At 35.8% G+C, this 19,204-nt stretch overlaps 2 protein-coding genes and 1 pseudogene across 2 annotated transcripts; 1 reads left to right on the top strand and 2 right to left on the bottom strand.

Moving 5' to 3' along the window:
• Positions 1-4,832: 4,832 nt before the first annotated feature.
• LOC108999594 lies at positions 4,833-5,584 on the top strand. Its single transcript, XM_018976494.2, has one exon. It carries the CDS (start codon positions 5,066-5,068, stop codon positions 5,432-5,434), a length of 369 nt encoding a protein of 122 aa, XP_018832039.1. The 5' UTR covers positions 4,833-5,065; the 3' UTR covers positions 5,435-5,584.
• A 201-nt stretch (positions 5,585-5,785) lies between these two features.
• Positions 5,786-7,309, bottom strand: LOC108999595 (annotated as a pseudogene).
• A 2,857-nt stretch (positions 7,310-10,166) lies between these two features.
• LOC108995838 (40S ribosomal protein S3-2-like) lies at positions 10,167-18,050 on the bottom strand. Its single transcript, XM_018971470.2, has 6 exons — positions 17,862-18,050; positions 17,530-17,677; positions 17,271-17,442; positions 11,042-11,096; positions 10,821-10,952; positions 10,167-10,667 (listed from the first exon to the last, which is right to left on the bottom strand). Exons 1-6 carry the CDS (start codon positions 17,889-17,891, stop codon positions 10,488-10,490), a joined length of 717 nt encoding a protein of 238 aa, XP_018827015.1. The 5' UTR covers positions 17,892-18,050; the 3' UTR covers positions 10,167-10,487.
• Between the last annotated feature and the right edge of the window lie 1,154 nt (positions 18,051-19,204).

Below are 19,204 nucleotides of genomic sequence, written 5' to 3'. Positions count from 1 at the left end.
TTAAATCTAGGTTTGGCCTAGATGAAAATCAGATCAGACACACATCTACCCAAAAATATTAATCAAATTTCAAATCTTCCCTATTGTTTGGCTCCACTTGTTCTCAATTTGTCAAACGCAATTTTCAATTGATAAACGAAACGCATTTCCATTCGCACTCAATAAATATGTTAAGAGCATCCTTAATAATCTTCAATACAAACAATTCCAACTGGTTTCCGTATGGCATTACAGATTATAGTGACAAAACAGAGTCGATAACACCAAGAAAAATAGAAATCGTAGATCACAAAATTGGGAGAGACAATTTTCAAGAGCTAATAAATTTGGTGACGGCCTTGGTACCCTCAGAGATGGCATGCTTAGCCAGTTCACCGAGCAGCACCAAATGCACGGCGGTCTAGATCTCCTGTGAGATCTTGTTGTAGCAGGCTAATCGAGACAACTCATGGGCAAGCTTCTATAAGATGTCGTTAATGAAGTTGTTCATGATGCTCATGGCCATTCTGATGTCAGGGTGCACCTGCTTAAGGACTTTGAAGATATAAATCATGTAAGTCCTTTATTCTCTTCTTCTTCTTGAGGTCGCTTCTTCATTCTTTTCTTCTTCTCGAAGTCCTTGGCGCCACCCTCCTTGGGTATTCTCTTCTTGGCTTTCGGCTTCTTCTCCACAAGAGCCTGCAACAGGCTAGTGTTGCAAGAGGTGCACAAAATCGTTTGGTTTTAGCTTTTTCTAGTTAGAAAACTTCCACTCTCTCTCACTCCCTCCCTTCTCTCTAAACTCCCTCAAACACAAGATCCGGCTAGTGTGGGTGGGAGCTTCGACTCCTTCCCCCCTCTCTCCTTCATTCCCCCTCCCTTTTTCCCTGTCCGATTTCTTTTCCTATGTAGTGTTTTGGTTTTATTTTTGTGTTTTTCAGGCCAAATAAGGGAGAATCGCCGTTCGCGCGGGTAAAAGCCTCAGAGCTAGTAGGCACGTCACTCTCACGCGCCACCAAAGAGCCTTCTGCCAACGCAATGCTTGGCTTTTCTAGGACCTCCGACTCTGAGGTAAAAGCTGGTCGAGAGGAGCGGGCGATGCTATGACTAGTGGTCGTGCAGTCGGTGCTCATGCGTAGGAGCCGCCTATACAATGGAGGCTGGTGTCCGTACGAGAGCTAGGTGCTTGTGTCGTCTAGGCTCGTGAAGTCGATACTTGCAGTGGGAGTGTCGTTTGGGCTCACATCGGTGCTTGTGGTGGGCGGCAGTGACTGAGAGTTTTTATGTGTTTTTGTGTTTCTGTATCTTTTAATGTGTTTCTTTTGCTGTTTTTATTTTTTATAATTAATAAAAAAGAAATAGGCTATTGAACTTTGTGTCTATAGAAGTAAAGTCTCATACTCCTTCCTGGGAGGATAGAGGGGGCGAGTACTTCTCTTCTTTAGAAAAAGGGTCGTGTAGTTCTATTTTTACAGAATTCTTTCTCTATTATGAAAGAGTTTTTTAGAAGTTAAGACAATGTTCATTCCAATTGAATTTGTGTGCAAGGGTGCTCCAAAGCAGATGGTAGATTGAATTATAGTCTGGATTTTTTTTGTATTAATAAGTTACAGTTGTAATTTTGATTTATTCAATAAAATGAAATCTGTTTTTCATTATTAAAAAAAAAAATCCTTGATCACGAATCAGCACGATCACCGAAGTTGAAAATTTTATTTTGGTCAAAGACTCGAACAGGTTCCACGCACCCACCCCATCTTCAATAGTCAGTCCTGTATGGGAATGGGCTCTCTCTTTTTAACCGAATCCTCCGGAATCAACTAACGTGTTCGATATGTTAGGACAACCTTTGACCAACCGATTCCGAAATAATATTACGCACATAAAGGATAATGTTTATTTGGAATCAAGTACATTCTTGCTGGCAATATTAAATGACGTCCAGCGCAGAGGATTAGGGGCGTCTAATAATAACCTCATGTCCTTTTTGGTATCGTGTAAAATTATCATTTAATTATATAGGTCAATTTAAATTCAATCTATTAAATTAAACTTACTTATTTTGACTTATTTAATAATTAATTAAAAATATATTAACACAACACGTTAAACTCGTTTGTTTCATGTAAATAAATTGAACTAAAACGTATAACTCATTGGACCTGATTAACATAATTTTACATAAAAGTTAAAATCTATATTTATTAATAATCACAATATCTTAAAAAATATATCAATATTTTTCAAATTTTAACATATAATAAAATCAATATTACAAACCATACAATAACAATATGTGCATAGATCTAAAATTACAATCCCAACAATAAAAATAATAAAAATATAAACATACTGAAAAATATCAATATTACAACTTAACAATAATAAAAATTTAATTTTGATATAAATTTTAAACGGGTCAAAACAGGTTAATTACGCATTAAGCAGATTTACTCGTTTATAAATCGTGTCTTAATAGGTCAATCAATTTTAACCTGAATCTATTAATATCAAATTCAAATATGCTAATTTTGTACTATGTTCGTATTAAATTTACAGATTGTATCACATATTATCATTCCTAAAAAGGGCCAGCCAAAAAAAGTGTGCTGCCTTTTATTCCACCTAACCAAAATTTAAAATCAGCGGTACGAATTTGATTCTTTATACATATTAGTGGATTACTTCTATTAATTAGAGTTGCATATTTAAGTTAATCACGCAATAAATTTTGGTCCCCTAGCTAGTTATTAAATGGCTCACATCAATTCATTTTAGAGAGTGATTACGTCTAAAATATATATATATATTTTTTTTTATAAAAATGTAAGTCAGCTAATTTGGCAACTCTTAGTTAAACAAAAAATTAATTAAAAAATTAAACTCAAAATTAAAATGACTAATACATCACAATGTATAATCATTCTTGTAGAATTCTTGAACAGACAAAGTAATTCTCTTAATTTTATTAATATATTTTTGTTAATTCACAATAAATTTCTTCCATGGAGTGTATTTTTTCAAGTTATTAGTATGAAGTATGAAGAGTACTGATATTTATTTATTTATAATGGTAGTGGATCTCATAGTTTGTGACGAGCTTCATAAAATAACGAAAAAATGGGGAAAAAAAAATATGGAAACATTGGAAAGGAAAAAATGTTGGACCTAATGGTCCCAGTCGCTTGCAATAAAGCAGGCCGTTCGTTGAAATAGCCCTTAGTTTGTTTTTAAATTATTCTCATCAGTTACTATTCATTATTTTACATATTTATATCTTATAAAAAAAGGTCTTCATATCCTGTGAAAAATACCTTACACTCTATGAAAAATTGGTACGAGAATGAATAATAACTAATGCATAATAAATTCTAATTACCAATAATATGCTATCACTCCATATCATTAATCGTTCAATTGTGAGCCATCTTCTAGGATTAATTTGTTGAGCAATAATCTCACATTGGCTGTGGACAAGGTCTTGGGCATGTTTATAAGTAATGAGCAATCCTCTCGTGCAACCGGTTTAATGAGATGAGTTAGGCCCGTGAATTTCTTCATGGTATCAGAGTCTGCCACTGGACGAATGAGGGCCCACACTACTTATCCAGTGACAATGACCAGAAAAAATACTGACCTGCACGTGAGAGAGGGTGTTGAGGAATAATCCCACATTGGCTGTGGACAAGGTCTTGGGCATGTTTATAAGCAATGAGCAATCCTCTCTTGTACAACCAGTTTTATGAGATGAGTTAGACCCGTGAATTTTTTCACAATTATTCGTTTCTTATTTCTTAATAGGAAGGGAATGTTCTATAAAATAAGAGTCATCAAAGGTAGACTATAATATTTCTTTAGACACAATATAATAGAAATGGAATTTAAGAATCATGATTTTAGAAATAAAAGATTATTCAAAACTTATGATAACATTATTATTTGATAATAAATTGAATAGTACATTTTGAGAGTTTATAAAAGAGATTTGATAATCGTTTGTAGCCAGTAAATTATTTTGAAAATGCTTGTTATTATGATAACAAATTAATACGGATAATGAAAAAAAATGATTTTCACGTTCTATTTTTTAAATGACATGATAGTAACGCGACACTATCAAGTCAAACGGTCAATTTAAACAATAAACTCAGATGGTCAGATAACAATGTCCATATACATATATAATAATAATAATAATTTTCACAAGTCTAAATATTCACATTTGTAGGTAAAAAAGTGAACTCCATTGTAAAAGAATTTAAAACATTATTTTTCATGATTTGGTCCATTTTTTTATAAATGATTTGCACCAAATTTATATAATTGTACGTCGACGGGAAAGGATCTGGCGGATGTTGTTTCAGGCCAAAATGAGATCCATTGGGCACCCCTGAATGGGCTTTAGACCCAACCCACTTCACTTGAGAGCTCTATTCAAGAAGAATGGATTATCCTATCTTTTAAAATATATTATTAAAACTTATTTTTTTTATTTTATATATTAATTTTTATAATATACCATACATTAACTTATCTATTTTTTCTTTATATCATTTAAATATTATACTTTATAATATATTTATTCATTTCAAATAAAGGAGAAAATAGAAAATAAATAAAGAAAATGAATAAAAAGTAAAAAGTAAATAGAGAAATAAATTAAATATTTATATAAGTATAAATAGTATTCCATAGATGTAGAAATAATTATAAAACAAATTTTACATTAATTATAAAATACATAATCTATTAAATGAGCTATATTAAATTATTTCATTCAAATTTTATAAAAATATGAGTTTTACATAACTCATTAAAATGCTCTGATCGGGGTAGTAGATAGCCTTATCCAATGATATCGAATGGAGAAGCTGCCACGTAGGACAGAGATAGAGATTACAGACCTTTCCACCTCTCATTCCCCTCCTTCATCACCTCTCTATCTTTAGTCCACTCATTCCCTTTCAACAAACAAAAAACTCAATACCAAAACCTTTACTCCCGTTTTATTTGTTAGAAATTTCATACACAGAAGCAGTTGGGTGCAGAGAGAGAGAGAGAGAGAGAGAGAGAGAGGGAGAGAGAGATGGCTTCCACTTCTGCAGTCTCAATGGCAATGCCACTAACCTATGCAACCCAAAAGAGGGTTCCAACAACCTCTGGGGCTTTCTTCAAGCCACTTCTAGTGAGGCCCTCCAAGGCCATACCTGCTGCTTCAAAATCAATTGGGAGGGTTCAAGTGAGGGCTTCCATGAAGGAGAAGGCAGTCACGGGGCTCACGGCGGCTGCTCTGACGGCTTCCATGGTGATACCAGATGTGGCTGAGGCTGCATCTGGGGTTTCTCCGTCGCTCAAGAACTTCTTGCTCAGCATTGTGGCTGGTGGAGTCGTGCTTACTGCCATTATTGGTGTTGTCATTGGTGTTTCCAACTTTGACCCAGTGAAACGGAGCTGATCAGAAAGCAATTCTGAGGATGACATTTGGTTTTTATGTCCCTGTTTAATGCTTTCATTAATGATTTCTGTGTTGTATGTGTAATATGTTACTCTTTTATCTGTAATTTGGTCGGAAACTGAATTCTGAAATTTTACTTTCCATCTTTTACTTCCTGCCTCAATCAAACCCCTCCCTCTTCCCCAAACTCAGCAATCAGTTGCAGTCAAAGGGACACAGATTATATAACATTGCTCCCAATTCGGATCAAAAAGCACTAGAAAGGTTGGTTTGAAATGGGTTGTAAAATAGATGTATGAATTTCATTATCCTCTTAAGTAAACATTAGTGAATGAATTGTATGCCATCAAGTTACAGAAAGCAACTATCACTATGAATTAATGTCCTACAGAATGAAGAAATTGGAACACTTCATAATGAATCCAACATCAATAGGACCTCTGCCCAGTACTGGATTTATTCTTTAAAAGGCAAACACAAACTCGTATCTGCTAAGAAGGTGTCAATCGTCTAGCCAGAAAGAAAGCCTCTGCACCTTCACCCCCTTGTTTGGGTCAGTAACAATTTCTGTACCTGGAAAGATTTGAAATCAGATCAAGCGTATATCTGCTCTCTGAAGAATAGCTCACATTATCCGCCTTAACAACAGTGATCTTCACCCTTTGTTCTTCACCATATATTCCTTCTTTGATTTCGAGAAAGAAAGATACTGTTTGAAGATTCTGCTCTGGATAATTGCTTCAAACCTTTCATCCTCCTGCTCTTCACACATGAACAAACACAACTCCTATGCCAAGCAACCAAAGATCTCTCCCCCAGCATCAAGGAAAGCTGTCACCATTGTTAATCCCGTATGATCATAAATTTGGGCTTGAAGAACGTATCGATAATCACAGTCCTCAAACTCCTGATTGAACGTGTCACATAGCCATCTTGTCTTTCCTGACCTTGTCACGTTCTTATTACACAGTCTATCTCCAATAATCAATGGGCAAGCTGTCTAACAGAAAGTATATCTGTCTTAATGAAAGATATGGTTGCCTTCACCGTGACCCAGTCTGCCTTATCTGATCTTCCGATACCCGCATCCTTGAAATGGACATGGAAGCTGCATTTGTCCCCTCTCGATCAAACCAGTTTCTCAAGCAGCAAGCCCCAGGCAAATCTGGTTTATGAAGAGCTGTGCAGCAGAAATTGTCCCATCGATTAATCTTCCCAAGATTTGACACCTAAAATTGGGAAACCCTCAGAATTGATCTTCTCTTCCAGTTTTCAACTTCCCTGTTGCAGATTTCTGCCCTAAGGGTAAGCTCAACACTGCCGGTATCCATCCTTCAAATTCAGGATTCTTGTCCGAGTTTCCATCCCATTATTTCTCATAATGGGCACTGATGGTTTCACAGCTATCTCAATACCAATAGTGTCAAGTATGGAATTGTTGCCAGCAGTATTGATTTCACTGATAGGCCTGAAAGAGAATTGTTGCCTTGGTATAGAATCATCTTCCTCGGGGCAAAGCTCCACACTCGAACTTGTCTCCAGAAATATCTCCCATTCATTCTTCGGATGGTTGTAGATCTTCTGAGCAGGTTTCAAGCTACCATTAGAGATCAAACAAAAATTGTAAACCTCGATACCATCATAGAAGCTGTCAGCAACAGAGTTGAAACAAGTCAAGTGAACAGCTCCACAATCAGAGTCAAGAAGGTCAAAAGAGAACACCTTCCCATCCCCCTGGGTAATGTTGTAGCGACAGATATCCCCTTATGCAGTAACTCTTGCCTAGATAGCCCAGCGCCTCAAAGGATTAAAAGCAGCAATAGGAATTATACCTGCTGGAACATCATTCTTCGAAACTGGAGAATGATTTCCACATTTTGGAGGTGGTTAGAGCATTAGTATCACCTTGTTCATCCTATTAGTCAAAGTTAGCCTAATATCACACATTTTGCCTTTTGCCGCAAATTGCAAGGAAAGAAACTGAAGATGTAAAGAGGAAGTAGGGTTCAGTTGGACGAAGTAATCATAAAAAATTAGGACGTGTTTATTTTCACAACCATTCTCATCTCACCTAATCTAATTATTACAACTTTTTTAAATTTCCATGTAAAATAAAATAAACAATTCAACTTTTTCAAATCTCAAAATAAAAATAATATTAAAAAATATATATTCTAACAATATTTTATTTAACTTTTAACTTTTATCTCAACTCATTTCATTTCATCTCATCTGCGAAAACAGACGAGACCTTTTTTGGTCTTGCTACAATAGAGGTAATACTTGTTGATCCCATATGAGTTACTGTAGCTCAAAGGTTGGATGGTTTTATGATGCCCTAATCCAATGTAGTCCGAATTTAAGCCATATTAGCTATTTTAGGGGCTGCAAAAGCCAATGCCAGTGCGGGGAGAGAGAGAGAGAGAGAGAGGCAACAATCTGCATCTAATAATTGTTCAAAAGGTTTTCAACGTTCCATAAATTTTATTATCTTTTTCCAACTTCCATATCCTTTAGAGCACAAATAATCGCTTTCCTTTCACCCCCACATCAATTGATATTTGACACAAAGATGAAGGTAAGCAAAACAGTAAGAGCAACCCAAGATTTAGTAGCCAGCAGGTTCTCTAAATTTACGTTCATCGAGTGTTCAATCCATTTTGTGTGGCAAGGTACAAAAAATGGTGAATTTTCAATTAGAAGTGCTTACCGTTAGGAAATTGAAAGAAGCCTTCCTGTTTCTAGTCAAGCATCAAGTAGCTCTTCCCTCAAAGGTTTTTGGCAGCAGCTATGGCAATTAAAGGTTCAGCCTAGAGTTAAAGTTTTCCTTTGGAGATCATGTTAAGAGGCACTTCCAACCCAATCTAATCTCTTCAAGAAGAAAGTAGTAGAATAACCCCTCTGCCCTATATGCAATATGGAGGAAGAAGACTCAATTCATGCTATATAGGGGTGTGAGTCAGCCAAAGATGTATGGAGTCAATGTTCTAAAAGGTTACAGAAATGCCATCTACCATACATGTCTATGCTACATCTTCTCAAAGCCTTATTTCAGACCATGGAAAGCAAGATCATTCAAGAGTTTGCTATGGTGGCCAGTAAGATTTGGTGGAGAATGAACAACTTAGATTTTAAAGGTGTTTTTGCTCACCCAAAAGTAATTGTGCAAGAGGCAAGAAGCATCTTGGATGTGCTAAATGAGGAGGCATCCAATCAGGGTTGTAGCTCCAGTAAGGTTTGTACTTCAGCTGATGTTTGGTAGGCTCCACCATCAAACTGGATCAAGATGAACTGGGACAGTGCAGTTGATAAGGCTAGAGGTATCATCGGAGTGGGAGTAACAGTTAGGGACAGCACAGGCAAAATCATTGCAACCATGAGGACTAAGAAACATCTCTTCCCTGATCCATTGCTAGCTGAGGCTTTTGGAGCTCTTAAAATAGTACAGTTTGGACTGGAGTTTGGTCTAACACAGGTAATTATTGAAGGGGATTCCCTACAAGTCATCAACAATCTGAGAATGGACAAAGAATGTTGTAATAGTGCAAGTATATTTGTATATGAAGCAAAACAGCTCTTAGAAAACTTTGCTAAGTGGGAGGTTTCTCATATAAGGAGAAATGACAACTCTATAGCTCACTTGTTAGTAAAAGATGCTCTTTCCAATTATGATCATATTGTAACGTTGGAGGACCTCCCTCCTTGTATCCCTTTGGTTTGATTGAATGGAAATGAGTTACTAAAAAAAAAAAATCCTTCGCAGTGTAAATTCTACCAGTGCCTCTAATCTATGAGGAGGTGGTAGCTAAAACAATCTTCCAAAAGGAAAGATATTTGACAGAAAAACTAGAAAGGGAAGTCTCCAAATATCACCTAACTCCAAATTCAACTTCTGATCAGAGCATTCATTAGAGTATTTCATCCCCTTATAGCAATAATGGGAAAAATTAAGTTGAAAATAATCAAATAAATTAAGCATTATAATGGATCAACTAGACTAGGAGCCTTCCCTGAATCGGCCAAACTTGAGCTGGGTGATCAGAGCCCTGATATGTATTATTAGCACGAAAAAAAATATTTACAACCGTAAATTGTACAACCACCGCGTAATTGTTTTAAAAAAAAAATGAACAAAACATGAGATTCACACAAAAAAAAAAAAAAAATTAATTTTTTAATAGTAGATCTCATTATTTTTCAAAATGATTACACAGCATTTACAGATTTTACGGTTATATGCAAAATTACTCTACTGGGGTGTTGGAGAAGGCCGTGTTCATAATATATATCTATCTATATAAATATATATATATATATATTTAAATCTACGTTTCCATCAATAATTGATGATTTCACTGATATAGAATTCTACTAATAACGTACACTCAATTCATTTTAAATATACCATTTTTATAAAGTCTATTTTTAAAACAAAATTTTAAATATAATTGTAAAACGATTGCTATTTATTATTATTATTATTATTTTTTATAAACGTCACTCGAGTCTGGACCATTGAATTGTGTTACAAAAAGAAACATGTGAAGGCATCGTCTCTACGATGCGATTCTCTCTCTCTCTCTCGTAAGCTTCTCCTCTCTTAGTAGATCGTGTAATGTGGTTTTTATGAAAAGGTTTATAACAGCGGTTTTGTTAAAAAAGGACAGAAAATTAAAAAGAAAATGGATTAGAAACAAGATGAAATTTGGAGAGGAAGGGAACACGACAGAAGAATCTCTCAAGAAAACATAATGTTATTTGAGACTGCGAGCTCAGCTATCTAACAAACATTATAAAACAAGTCTTTGAAACTACACACTGAAATTAAGAAAATTGACCACCAGTAAAAGGAAACTACTTGTGAATATTCTCAGCAGTTTTCCTTCGTCTTCCATTCAGCACTATCTTCTATCCTAAACAGAACCTTAAAGCACCATAAGGGCCCGAAAGCATCCACCAGTACCAGACAAAATTGCGAATAAGAAACAATTACAGAACGCACACGTTAATGACAGCATAAAACCGATGAGGAAAGTATTTTTAACCATTAAGCTTAAGCCACCGGGAGGACCTCAATATCGGTTGCCGCGTCAGCCACTGGTGCTCGGAGGAAATGTTCCTCTTCCTCCTTGGGAGGGTGGATTGTAACCAGATCAGGTAGGGGAGTTGTGGGGCCCACCTTTCCTTTAGGATCCCAATCAAGCATTATCTTGACCTTGATACCAAGTACCCCCTGTGTGCCAATTGGATATTTTGATAAGCTAGCAGAATTGCAATTAAGGGGAAAAAAATGTGAAGGCAACAGCTCAAAACAGTGAAACAAATTGATTTGGTCAAAAGAGAGAACTATAGATATAACCAACACAGACAGGTAACTCCGGCTAACCTGTCTCAGAAGAACATGTCTCACAGCTGAGTCTATATATTCATTGACTGGCTGACCAGAAGAAATCATGTAGCCGTCCTTAAACTTCATGGACTTTGCACGTTGTGCCCTAAGTTTTCCACTAACAATCACCTGTTAATTTACCAATATAATCCACCAAATCAGATTCCGGGCAGAAAAATAAATGCTAGCACCATGAGGGCTAAAAGCTGACTACTAACCTCGCATCCCTTTGCCCCGTTTTCCATTACAAATCTCAGGACACCATAGCAGGCCCTGTATGAGAAGTATATCCACCAAGTTAATATAGTTCTCAAACCATTAAATATGAGTAGGATAATGCTAGTTTGCCCCCTGGCTTTGACCACTAGTGCATTTTGATTTCTTTTACTTTTTCCTTTTTAATGTTAAAAAAAAAAAAAAAAAACCAAAGTGCACTAATGGTCAAAACCACGGGACAAACCCAGGAGGCCCTGTAGCACGACCCATATGAGTAATACCATTCTTTATCCAAATTTGTTATCCACACTCACCTGCTGATGTGGCAGACTTAAAAGTGGATTCACGTGTCAATCATTTAAATAGCAGCCACTTAAAACTGTGCTACATAACAGGTGTGAAGTACAATATTAAATTTGTTTCAACTAAAAACCAAAACTTAGAAGGCCTGCTTAAGTGCAAGACCTAACATGAAATTCCTGTCATGGGAGAACCATTGACTAAAATGCAGTAGCTATCACTCAATCTTGAAACTTGTCACGGTACAAATTTCATGCATCACTTCTTTTCCTTTCATTAAAATCGCCTCCAATATCATAATTTTTATTCGCATGAGAAAATCAAACTACCCAAACAGTGTAAGGTAATGACTTCCACACCCCTTCTTCTAATCAGACCGTTTGCTGTACAATTAACTAGATTCTTCCGGAAATAGGGAAAATAAAAAAGAAACGGAGAAAATACAGAATATGTATATCTCCAAACTCCACCAATCCAGAAAAAAAAAAAAAAAGTCTCCGTCATTTTGGAGGGTAGGGGTTTGGATTGGGAACACCAATAATTCAGGCAGACACAAAGAAATGTTGACAAAAGACTCGGATAATCTTGGACAAAAATGAACATCATGTACCGATCCCAAGCATACAAATCTAAGCAAGTTCTTGTCATTGTTGGAATTGCCTGAGTCGCAATGTCAATATAGTCATCTTCCGACACAAAGCTGGTATTATTACAACCTACTTGCTTTATAGATGACTGGGCATATAGTAAAAGGATGACCCAGAACAAATAAATAAATAATAAGCCTACAGACCATATTAGCAATTCACAGAAGGTCCAGAGGCTTCATTGTGCGAAAGAAACACAATTTGAAGAACCTTTAGAAATTAAAGAAAAGCAAATGAATCGAATAATCGTGTTCCCTTCCCAAGGTTACGACATGAAAACCAGACCATTTCACCAGAAACAATAACCGAAGGGAACTTAAGTTTATATAGTCATCTTCCGACACAATCTTGGCATTGAAACACCATTCTGCTTTATAGATGACAAAGAACAAACACACAAAAACCGAGCTAAAGAAGAATGTTTTTCCCATTTAATCAATATAGCACAACAAATATACCAAGGTGAAATTCAGAAGAAACACAAACATAAAACTCATTTTGAAATAGAGCAATGCTCAAGCATACCCCATTATTAAATCACAAGCTACAAACATTAGAATTGAATATGAAAAGTCATTACTTAGAGGGTGATGCTCCCCACTAAGATTCACATCGGATGGGAAAAGTTAGAAGTATGATAGAGATGAATGAAAACAAAAGGTGTATTCGAGAGCCAAGTCCCACACTAATTCCTCGTTGGGTGGAACTGAGCTTTCTAATGATAAGTCTTTTTGTAGTATAGGCCTATATACAACTTGACATTCCTTAAATCGTTACAAATAGTATCAAATTGCAATGCCCTACTAAGTCATACAATGGAAGGGAAAGGTATGACAGAGATGAATCAGCATACAAAAGTTATTGTCAAGATTTAACGATCTAATGATAGTTCAAGTCACATCTAGGAATGTACCTCAAAAAAACTAGTTAAGGTTACAATTGGAACACTCTTAAAACATTAAAAAGTCCAAGTTTCAATTGATAAGGAATCAATTTAAATAGGAAAGATTGTGATGCCCAACTGAATCTTTAACGCCCAAGCCTAGTTCCGTAGGGCCGGGATGAATTTTTTTAATTTTGGCCCACGGGCGTATGATTCTTGCATAAATGATGTGTAAATAATACGTGCTAATTCTAGGCCCAATCTAGAATTCAGCTGCCAGCATAGGGTATTGTTAAAATAAAAATTCTTAAAAATTTATTGTTTCAAGCCTAATAAGCCCCAAGACTTGCACCTAGATAAGACCCCCATGCTGTTGAGAACCCTAAAAGTAGCAAAAACTCAAAAGGAAAACTAGGAGCTCTTAACCTCATAGACTGTCAAGACTTTTAGCCACCCCTTACTCACACAGATAAGAGTTCTGAAAGCTTTTTAAAAAACAAAGTACCTATTAAAGCCCTAGTGCCACCCCCCATGGTCTTGAGAACTTAGCCATTATTCCATAAAAATCCTAACCTGACCAGCCTCAATAAACCCTATATAGATTTGCTCTAAAGCTGAAGAGCCCTTTCGGTCAGCAGTCATTAGTGCTACTCAAAACAAAACATCCAACCAAGGTACCGAGACCTCTTATCAAGCCCTAAGGATCTCCAACTCTTTCAACCAAGGTACCAACAAAGAAAATACCCTACATGATCAACTTTGTGATGCCAGAACTAAGCCAAAGAAAGACCTGAGATTCTTCCTCTCCCACAGCTCAGCACTGCTGCCCCCAAATCTTATTTTACTTTGCATGTCACTGCCATAAATCCTTGCTGTGCCACCTGCCCTAACAAACCCTTTGAACTCTTGCCAAAATATTGGAGGAAGGTTCTCACAAAGGCTGCAATAAACCTTGGGTAAGTTAAGATCAAGAAAACCAATCTCTATATACCTTGATTATGCCTCAGGTGCATGATTCTAAGTCTTCCAAAGTACTAATTTTTTTATGACGAGGGAAACACCCCACTGCAAAGCACTTAGGACTCACCAATAGAACCTAAACCTCCGAGTACACTAGCACAACAACCCACTGTCATGGCCTCCCACAAATCGCAGTTTGAAACCAGGGGGAATCAAACCTGTGACATGGGCACAAGCACACAAGTTCGCCCTTATCACTTGGACTACCCACAAGTGGGTTAAGTCTTCCAAATTATTGATGCAAGGTATCGAGAAATTCATTACATCCTCCCAACATAAATATTGTTTCTTGCTGCAGTTTGAGTGCGTAAGGCCTGGTTTGGATGGTGAGTTGAAATAAGATAAGATGATATGAAAGTTGAATAAAATATTGTTAGACTATAATTTTTTAATATTATTTTGTTTTGAGATTTGAAAAAATTAAATTGTTTATTGTATTTTGTTTAAAAGTTTGAAAAAGTTAAAATGATTAGATGAGATGAGATTGTTTCACTAAAAAAGCCAGGCCTAAATCTTCAACCTCATACACTCCCTCTTGCATAACTCGTGTCGGTGAAAAAGTATATAATGATGAGTCTGCAAATCCAAACCACATTCTATTATTTGTCATGGAACTTTTAAGAGAAGCACAAGACTTTGTTTTTACAATTAGTACAATAACTTGTCAAAATGATTTTGGATTACTTTAGGAGAGGTTTGGATAGTGAATTGAAATGAGATGAAAGATGAATGAAATATTGTTAGAATACTATTTTTTAGTATTATTTTTGTTTTGAGATTTGAAAAAGTTGAATTTTTTATTGTATTTTGTGTGGAAGTTTGAGAAAATTGTAATGATTAGATGAGATAAAATTAGATAAGTTGAGATAATTTCTAAATCCAAACAAAGCCTTAATGTTTATGTAATCTTCTATACCTAGCTTGAATGTGGTTTATGTTAGTGGTAATCCTAACACTATTGGAAGGGGGTTTTACAAAAGGAAAATGATATTCCCATCGAGAGTGGAACCCGAAAAAAGCCATCGATTGTGGTTTGTTACTTATTTAATGGTTAAGAAAGTAGTTTTTAATGAGTTTGTTATTTTTTTTAAAAAAATGTTTAAAAACATGTTTGAAAAAAAAAATTTGCACTTATCAGTGGCTTTTCTCAAGACCCACTCTCGGTGGGTGTAGCAGTGCCCTTTACAAAATCCCACATTGGGCTAAATATTATTATATGAATGAGAAATGATATTTGCAGTCGTAGGGTGCGTACTCTACGACTGTATGTAGCATTACTCAATATGAATAGGCATGCTAAAGGCGTATTGAATGTCAAATTCCACATTTTTTTCTAATTGGACTTTCTAATTGCCGATGGTTAATTCAAGACTCAGTAGTCAACATTTGGTCATGTGACCCTAGCTTGGTGGAGATGGGGTCTCATAGACATAAATGCTATAAAATTTGCAAAAAATAAAAGAGAGTTTCACATGGTTCAGCACAGTAACCTATTGCCAAGGGGTTGAGGAAAAATCCATTATGTAAATATTTAAAGTTACAAGCTCTCAACTCCATTTTTGCTCTTTCTTACAATGAGAAAAGGGAGAAGCAGCACTAAAGAATAAGTCCCCCTCTAATATGCCCTAATTCCCTTTGTTCCCTCCTTTGACGCCTTTATTGATCTTTTCTTTATTGAGATTTGTGTTTGTCTTGTCCTATCACATCTTTTACAAGTGACTTATTCATGTGCGGTCCATGCCAAATTAAGTTTGGAAACAAAACTTGAAATGGGCCCTACATAAATAGATATCTTGCAAAAGAAATGATGGGACAAGACAAGCACAATAACCAATAAAGTAAAGGGCAATAAAGGCCAGCCAGAAGAACTAGAAAGGGATGGACAATAGAGTAATGCAAACAAACAAGCACTGAGCATGCAAGCCCTTTGAAAAAAAGTGGATTTCTTTTTATAGTGAGCTCTAGGGGTGGGCAGTGGGGTCGTAGGGCCACCTGCCCTGCATCTGGCCCCATAGCGGGGGCAAGCAGTCCCAACCCCGCCCCGCCCCCCACTAATATATTTATATTTTACAAATTATGTATATATAAATATATATTACAATTTGTCAGACTTGTTCACAAAATTATACATGACAATCTTTTGAACAAGTCTAACACTCTTGTGAACAAGTCTAACAAATTTAAAAACTAATAACATAGTTTTTATGTTACCAATTTTTAAATTATTGTTATATATATAAATTTTAATTTACAAATTAAATTATATAATAATTTTTAGGCCCAACGAGGCATCAGTACCCTTGAAGTGGGCGGGGCGGGGTGGATGAGATTACCGCCCCCACATATGCAGGGGCGAGGTGTGGGCAGGGGGTGACCCCGCCCCTGCATATGAGGGTATCAATCCTAGTGAGCTCCACTTTTTTTCAAAGAGTTTGCACGCTCGGTGCTTGCAAAAATCATTTTTCTTATTATTGAGCAGGCTAGCTACTGTTCTCAACCTCTTCTACCTTCCTGTAAGAGAGAATATTTGGTGCTTAGAGTTTGTATTTGTACAACTTCATAATGGAATACTTCACTGACCCTATGGATGTTGGATTCATTGCTGAAGCAAGTAAAATCATATTTCCTTTATTTCTTGTCATTTTCTAGTATTTTACCCTATCATGGCCACACAGCTCCATCAATTTGCATTATATTTGGGTCATTTGACCATCTATTTAATGTCATGGCTAGAATTTAACATCAACAGTTTGACAACATTGATGGAATAAAATTGTTGTGCTCTAAATAAAGGTCATGTGACCCAAGAAGAGAGATCACTAAAGAGACGAGAGAGATAAGTCGTCAAATCACTTTTCCCTTTGTTATCATTTAGTAGACACTGTGCACATCCTTTAACATAGGGGGCCACCTGTGGAGTACCTCACCTGGGAGACACTTCGCTGGTCCAAGACACTGTGGGGTACATTGCCTAGAGGACCACCTGCTGGTCTTAGTAGTGCCGAACTATGCACTAGTCAACGAACCAGTGCATGATGATGTGAAGTGGCACAGAGCAGCGCAGCATCTGCAGCTCCTCTGGCCAGTGACAACATTTAGTACCATCAATAATGGTTCCAATGAACTTGTCAAAAAACAAATAATGGTTCCAATTAATTCTAATGTCAACTTAACCACTTCTTTGATTGTATAAACCAGACTTTGCAAGGACTCTCCTTCCGTTAATAAATAACTTCGACATTTAAAGCCTAAAATGCTACAGGTCGATAACCTCAATTCTATGCCGCTGAAGAATCGTTTTTCACAAATACAAAACAAGACAAAAAAAAACTTTAAAAAAATGAAAACTAAAGGTAAAATATATAATTAACGCATGTATACCTCCGAACAGCAAGACCGCCGAGAAGCTTGTAACGGAGAGACTCAGCCTGGGCAATAGCGCAGAGCCCTCTGTTATTAACTTTCTCAGCGTAGAGCTCCACGCTATTCTCTGGGAACTTGAAGCGCTTCTGTACCAAAGAGGTCAACTCTCTGATCCTCCTCCCCTTCTCACCTACAAAAATGCGAAAATCTTGAAACATCAACACAATTGCACAAAATAAAGCAAAAAGAAAATACAGAAGAAATCAGATTTTCAGACCGAGAACGTTTTGGGTCCGGGTGGCTCTGATGATGATCTCAGTGCGCATCGGAGTAACCCTAACCTCGACTCCGGAGTAACCGTCTTCGGCCAGCTCACGGGTTAGTACCTCATTCAGTTCGGCGAAGAAAACGCCGTCAGCTACGAACTGAAACCAAACCAAAAAATAAAGCTTCAGAAATCTTCGATAGCAAAAAGGCCATGTGGCATCACATACGATCGCTGATAAAATAAATTACGACAAAGACAGGGGGCCAATACAATTTCTTATTTCAGATTGTTGCTGTCCTTTTTTTTCTCTCGAGAAACAAACGGATAGTAAAGGAGCTGACCTTTCGCTTTTTACTCATCTGGGTTGCCATTGTCTGGGATTTGAAGCCAGGTAGAGGGGGGGGTGAGAGGATTGTGGAGGCAAGCTCTGACGGGGCGAAGCGATTTGCAAACCCTATCTTCTGTAGGGTTTTTGTGGGCGGCGGGGGAGGAGGTTTTAAGTATGAGAGGAAATGAATCGGACGGTGGAAGTAAAATTAGGGTTTTCTTTGAACGGATGGGATTCGTTTTATCCGCTCTCTAGTTTTGATTGCCTTTTCTTTTTAAGTGCATTCTTATTGGATTAGCTAAAGTTAAAGGACAGTTTTGATAAATATAAGAAAAATTTAACTTTTGACTATTCTATTCACATAAAATTTCACATTAGAATAACTATTTTTATTTTATATAATAATAAAATAATATAAGATGAATTTGATTTTGATTATTCACATCAAATCTCCACATTAGATTATAGATTTATTTATTATATAGTAATGAATAACTAATAATTTAAAAAATATTTAATTTTTTTAATTATTAATTTATTTAATTTTATCATATTTTACTATTTTACTTATTATATGTTAATTAATAATCATGTTCTTATTAAATTAATATATCACTAAGTCAAATTAATATATTAATTATGATAAAGTATGTGATAGAAAGAAAGGGAGAGAGAAATAATTAATAAAATATGTATTTGATGTATGTACAGTAACTTTTAAATTTAGAAAAACTTTTGAAAGTCACTGTAACTAAATTTCAAATATTTAAAATTTGACTAATCTAATATGAGCATATTTTACTCTTTAATAGCTAAATATTGTTAATCCAATGAGAGTGTTCTAATGGATATAGAGGTGAAAATTTTCAGTACGGAAAAATCGACCCGGTCAAATGGTTCGGCTCAAATCGGATTGAATGGTTTGTTCCGGACCGGATTGAATTTATTCCTAGTCCTTCGCGATTTATGGTGTTTCCAAAATTCAGTTCTCAATCCGATCTTGGATATGATTCTTTTTGATCGGATTGGATCAAAACCGACCTAATCACTTATATATAAATTTTTTAAATTTTTTATAATTATATAAGTTAATTATGTAATTTTCATTTAATTTATCACTATTAATCATATGAAATGTAAAATAATATTTATTATCAATTAACTAATATATCATACGATACATCATATGATAATATATGTTATTATATTTACACTAAAAACACTACTATTTACTCTTAATTAAAGTAAATAAGTAATTTATTTTAAAATATTTAAGTTGCAAGTAAACATGAATAATCTATAGACAATTAAATTATTTAATATTCATTAACTATAAGTCCACATATAAAATGTTAG

This window comes from Juglans regia, chromosome 10 (assembly GCF_001411555.2).
Source record: "Juglans regia cultivar Chandler chromosome 10, Walnut 2.0, whole genome shotgun sequence".
Lineage (NCBI taxonomy): Eukaryota > Viridiplantae > Streptophyta > Magnoliopsida > Fagales > Juglandaceae > Juglans > Juglans regia.
This window is presented reverse-complemented; position numbering and strand designations above follow the sequence as displayed.